At 48.1% G+C, this 6000-nt stretch overlaps 1 protein-coding gene across 4 annotated transcripts in view; it reads right to left on the reverse strand.

Moving 5' to 3' along the window:
* Nucleotides 1–2039, reverse strand: part of NETO2 (neuropilin and tolloid like 2) — a 65799-nt gene extending 63760 nt beyond the window's left edge. Inside the window, exon 1 of one of the 4 annotated variants that reach the window (XM_043600806.1) lies at nt 1580–2039. In XM_043600806.1, the coding sequence (XP_043456741.1) occupies nt 1580–1613 (34 nt within the window). In that variant the 5' untranslated portion in view covers nt 1614–2039. The remainder of the gene's footprint in view (nt 1–1579) is intronic. The other 3 variants (XM_043600807.1, XM_043600808.1, XM_043600809.1) reach the window with 3 other exon arrangements.
* Between the last annotated feature and the right edge of the window lie 3961 nt (nt 2040–6000).

Here is a 6000-nt window from a genome sequence, read left to right on the forward strand (position 1 = left end):
AATCCCTTCACCATTCAGGAGGACCAGAGATTCTCTCCTATCCAGCTCAGTTCCCTCAAGTTCAGCAGGAAGAGCTGTATAACAGGGCTAACTGATTTCTCCCCAAGGAGGCTACCCAGATGGACTGTCATGATGTTGATAACTTTAAAGCAATCAGAACAATGAAGCAAATTTGGATCATGAGGACTATCAGAAATCTTACTGTGCATATGTGATTTATTTTGAAAGAGTAAAAGAGAATCTTAATTTCCAAGGAATGGCTATGTAAATTAGGATTTACAGATAGGAAAACTACATGAAATTAACCTCAGAGTTTTAAATTGTAACATAATAAAGGAATCACTAAGAATTTATGGGGTGACATGAAATATTCACAAGGTAGAAAGTCCTAGGTTACCTTAGTACAGACTGTATCTGTAAGCATACAGTTGGCTAGTTAAGCATTTTAAATTAAACTGCTCAAATCTCAATTACGAATTTAGGTATGTCTGGAGAGCAGGTAACTTGTCCAATTAAAATTTAAAGCAAAATTAGACTGAATTTTCTAATAAACAAATTTGAGAAAAGTATTAATATGGAATGGGAAAAAACATCTGTCACTGTACAAAAATCAGCATACAATAAGCTATATATGACACTGCTAATACAATACCTTAACTCCTTACCCAGTATGAAAAAGAGAATATTTCATAACATTACGAACGTTACAGCTATTCAGTTTTTAATTTAAATCGGTAGGGAAAAAGAGAAGCCCTTTTTTTTGTGTGGTGGTGTTTTCCTCTGACGACTGAAAAAAGGACTTATTCAGTCCGAGTTTCGGAAGCAACTTTGTATCACAATCTTAATTACCTATGTATATAAATTTTAATCTAAAATAACACCTTCAGGAAAATGCAAAGCAGCTACAGCACGTTTGAGAGCTCTGTGCACTTGGCAAGTCCACTGTTTTAATTCCCGGCACAACAAATCAGAAAGAACTACACGACAGCAGCACGGTATTCCGAGGTCCTGGGAAGCGCCGGGGCGCGGCCACGAGCAGAGAGCTCCGGGCCGGGCAGACTCGGGTCGCGGCGCCCGCAGTGGTGCCGCAGCCTCCACGGCCGCAGCAGGTGGGACCCGGCCCGGCCCGCAGGCCGTTCCGCCACCCGCCATCGTGGGGCTTTTGGAGAGCCGCTCCGCGACTCCTCGGCTGGGGCTTTTATTGTTTGTGTGGAACGACTTTCTGTCATTAAATGCTGCAAACAGACCAGTCTTCGCCCCACTTACACGAACCCCACAACTTTGCAAAGCGATGCGAGGAATTTTAAGAAAGAGGCGCGAGGACACAGCTCGGAGGGCCCCGCCGGGCCGCCGCTTCCTGATCTCCCGTTTGTTCCTACCAGTGCCCCCGGAGCCTGTCAGACACACAGAGCGTAGGGGAGAGGCGCTCGGAGAGCAAATCGATCCCGGGCGGGCGCGAGGGCTTGGCGGTCCGCGCGGACCAGACAAAGAGGCGCGTCGGGCGCCCGGCTCCAGGGAGGGACGCGAAGACGCCGGTCTCGGCCCGCAGGGGGCGCCGTCCGCGGCCCCGGGCGCTTACCTTTGAGGACCGCGCAGAGCTGCTCCAGGGCCATATTCCCGAGCGGCCCGGCGCTTCGCGAGTGGCCGAGGCGGCGGCTAGGAGGAGGCGGCGGCGGCGGCCCTCACGGCCCGGTGCGGCGGCAGTCCCGCTCGGTCCCCATCGCCGGCCACCAGGATACCTCCCCGCGGGGCACGGCTCAGGTCCTGCGGCCCGCCATACTCGAGCACCCCGGCGGGCTCACGCGCTGCCCGAGCCCCCCGACGGGCGGCACCTTCTGCTCCGTGACGCTCCGTCCCATTGACCGCCCCGGAGGCGAGGCGCGCTGGCGAGAGGGATGGCACCAACGCTGGCCGCCCCGCCTGCGGCCGCGGCGCGGACCCCTCCGAAGTGGCGGGCGCGGGGAGCCCAGGCTCATTTAAGCGGGGAGCGCGAGCGCCGCGTGCCGGCCGCGCCGCCTGCGCGCATGTGCCCGCCCCCCGCCTCCGCCCGCGTGCCCCTCGCACCCTCCCGGCCAATCGCCTGGCGGGCCCGCCCGCGGCCTCGCGCCCTGGGAGGGCTGAGCGCCGGCGACCGTTGAGCTGGGGGCGGGGCGAGGGGGTGCGGGGCGCCGCCGTGTCGACCCCTTCGGCTGCGAACCGCCGATCCAGAGAGGCCGGCGCTGAGCGAGAGCCCGGCCCATTCCCCGCCGCCGCAGGGCGTCCGGGGTAAGCAGGTCCGAGCCCTCGAGGCCTCTGGCCCCAGGGAGGGAACGGGGAGCCCCGCAGCCCTTCCCCACCTGGCCATCTCCGCGCGCCCTCTCAGATAGAAAGGGGAGCCGACCCCTCGGCCTCTTAGGACTCAGCTCAAGGTCAAAACTCTGCCCCAGTTTGCCCCTGCTGGACTATCTGCTTTGGGCAGGGGGCGTGGATCTGGGCGGGGCTCGGGGGCAGGGGGCGCTTGAGGCTCTCACCTTCCCTTAGCGTCAGGTAAGTTAACCTGACGGCCTTGGGGATTATTAACATTTCCTGAGCACTTCCCAGGTTGCCAGGCAGAATGCCAAACACTATGCATATCAACTCTTTTTAATCCTTACACCCAACTCATGCGGTAGGTACTGTTAGAGAGTGGGAATAACGAGGCCAGAAAGGTTAAGTAATTTGTCCAGAGCCACACAGCAAGGGAGAAAGACAGGGTTGTGAACCTGGAAAAGCTGCGGTATTGTCCACTAAGCCATGTTGATGGGGTTGCTCTACTCTGCTGCTAAAAAAATCCAAATTAGCAAACTGTATTAATATATCTTGTTTTATTTTCTCCATAGTAATTGTTACGCTCTGAAATTACCTAGCTCTTTCTTCTACTTGTTTTTTTGTTCATCACCTATTTCCCATTTACCCCTACACCACTAAAATATGAACTGCTTGAGGGCAGGAGGCTACATTCATAGAGACGCTCAACACATGCTTTACTGAGTTAACTATGCAGAAAACAATAATAGGTGCTGGGGACTTAAGGCTGTGATTAAGACTCTACTTACCATAATAGAGTATTTGTGCCTGTATGTGACCTCCAGTAGGAACTCCACAAATACTTGTCTAACAAATTATAGTTAAGGACAATGTTAGGCAACCGAAAAAAACTCTTCCAGGATGCCAAGCTCTTTTTCCTTCTGTCCCTCCAAGAAAGGCACAAAAGTAAGTATTCACAAGGTTTGAAAGTAAAAACATATTTAACAGAAATTAATAGCAAGATATTTGGTCTTTTGCCATGTGTTATGGGAGGTATAAAAGATGTGTATGTTTGGGTTCCCAAGACAAATCACCTACAAATCACAAATCACTTGTGAACCAACTAGTAAATAAAACATTCAAGATCCTTTCCCACAAGTATAAAGTGACATATTGGAAGACTAGGACAGTAGTAAGTATTAAATTTAAGTCACAGACAAATGTGGACAAAAAGAATTAGGAGGAAGGAGTCCTCTCAACTTCTGAAACAGAATAGGTTTCTTAATGCATAGTTGTTGACTGAAGGAAGAATCAGTGTGTGTGATGTCATCAGAGAATACTTCATGAAGGAGATGACACACAAAGAATGGAAAGGCTGTGTGTGGATGGCAAGTGGAGAGGAGAGAAGGCAGAAGAGCTTTCAAGTCAGGCAAGGAGCAAGTGTTAGCATTGCATTTGGGGCAAGTGCTGTGTCTGGTAGTAAAGATAGAATATGAAATTCTTGCTTGAATGCTAGGCAGAGGGGTTTGTGCTTGATTCAGGGGCCAGAGGCATAGTTTTTAATAGTGGAGTAATATAGTTCTGGAAAGATTAATCTGGCAGTTCACTGAAGATATAGTGAAAGCGGGGAGGGTATTAGAGCAACTGTAGTGATTTAAAAAGTGTGTACACAGTACTCACACTTGGCCTAGTAGCTCTTACTGGTAGTATCATTTTGATGAAACCTAAAAAAGTTTTTTCCTCTAGGATATTGGCTATAGATTGGGGATGTTCATTTTTGGCTCCCTTTAAGACACCTATCTTTTGGCTGTATAGGTATAATTGTCTGTAATACATTTTTCAAGGAATGTGATAAAGCACAATCATAGTTGGGACTACTGTGTGACCATATGTTAATCAAAAGGAAAACACTTTGCATATGTCTCAGTTGGAGACTTCTGTATTTGAATTAGGTTCTCTCAGAAGACCACCCAGTAGCACTCAAGTCTGTTTCTAGGTTACCTGCCAATTCCCAGGTGACTGGGGACTCTGCCTTCATTGCATCCTGCCCGATCTTCCAAGGCGTAGGTATAACTTCTCCCAACTCCTCACAGAATCATTCCTAGTTTATATATTATTTTTTAAAAAAATGTTTACTTGTTTTTGAGAGAGAGAGTGTGTGAGCAGGGGAGGGGCAGAGAGGAAGGGAGACAAAGGATCCAAAGCAGGCTCCACGCTGCCAGTGCATGGAACTCACGAACCCGTGAGATCGTGACCTGAGCCGAAGTCAGATGTTTAACCACCTGAGCCACCCAGGCACCACTCATTCCTATGGTTTAAGTTGGCTTTTCTCCGACCAGGTTCCCTGTTGCACTTGAATAGTATAGCACTGACTTACTATGAAAATGAGTCATAAAAAATACATCATTTTATCTCAGTGTATACTGAACAGCTTTTTTTTTTCTTTTTTTTTTTAAAGAGAGAGAGAGAGAGAGAGAGAGAGAGAGAGAGCGAGCGAGCAGGGGCGGGGACACACAGAATCTGCAGCAGGCTCCAGGCCCTGCTGTCAGCACAGAGCCTGATGCGGGGCTTGAATTCATGAATGGTGAGATCATGACCTGAACCAAATTTGGACCCTTAACTGATTGAGCCACCCAGGCACGCCCTGAACAGCTTTTTGTTGTCTCTCTTTTTCACTAGAGTTTGGGAGCTCTAACATCTTATTAAATGATAGCCTAGGAAGGTTGGTGGTTCTGTTTAGAGATTTTTATGGACTGAATGTTTGTTTCCCTTAGAATTCATATGTTGAAGTCCTACTCCCCAGTATGACTATATTTGGAGATGGGACCTCTAAGGTTAAATGAGGAGGGGGCTCTATCTGATCAGATTAGTGTCCTTAAAGAAGAGACACCAGGGAGTGATCCCTTCTCCTTTACACTCCAACACAGAGGAAATGACCTGGGAGGACAAAGTGACAAGGTGGCAGTCTACCAGCCAGGAAGAGTTCTCACCAGAAACCCAAATGGCTAGAGCCTTGAAATGGGACTTCTGCCTCCAGAACCAGGAGAAAATAAATGCTGCTAAAGCCACTCAGTGTATGGCATTTTGTTAGGGAAGCCTGAGCAGACTAATACAGAGATATGATTCAGGAAGACGGGAATTTACACATAACCAAGGTGATATACAGAAACATTTTTTCATACTAAAGTAGCATAGGGGTCTTACACTGCTTTTCATATAGCGTGTGGATATGGCAACAATGATGGTGAAATTTAGTGAAAAACAATATCATATAGATGAAGATTTCATTGTAATTATACAACTGTAGGGACAGAAAAGAGGAACTTAAAAAAAATTTTAACCCATTGTATTAGTCTGCTTGGGCTGCCATAACAAAATACCACGTACTGGGTAGCTTAAAAAATAGAAATATATTTTCTCACAGTTCTGGAGGCTGGAAGTCTAAGATAAATGTGCACATAGGGTTGGTTTCTGGTAAGTCTTCTCTTCCTGGCCTGCAGACTGCAGACTTCTTGCTGTGGCTTCACATGGCCCTTTCTCTGTGCACTGTAAATGTTTCTTCCAGTTATAAAGACACCTCAGACTGCATTAAGGTCCCACCCTTATGACCTCATATAACTTTAATTACATTCTCAAAAGCCCTTCTCCACCTGTATCACACTGAGGGTTAAAACTTCAACATATGGATTTGGGGGACACAATTCAGTCCATATACTCATATTAGGCACAATTCAG

Source organism: Prionailurus bengalensis, chromosome E2, assembly GCF_016509475.1.
Source record: "Prionailurus bengalensis isolate Pbe53 chromosome E2, Fcat_Pben_1.1_paternal_pri, whole genome shotgun sequence".
Classification (NCBI taxonomy): Eukaryota; Metazoa; Chordata; class Mammalia; order Carnivora; family Felidae; genus Prionailurus; species Prionailurus bengalensis.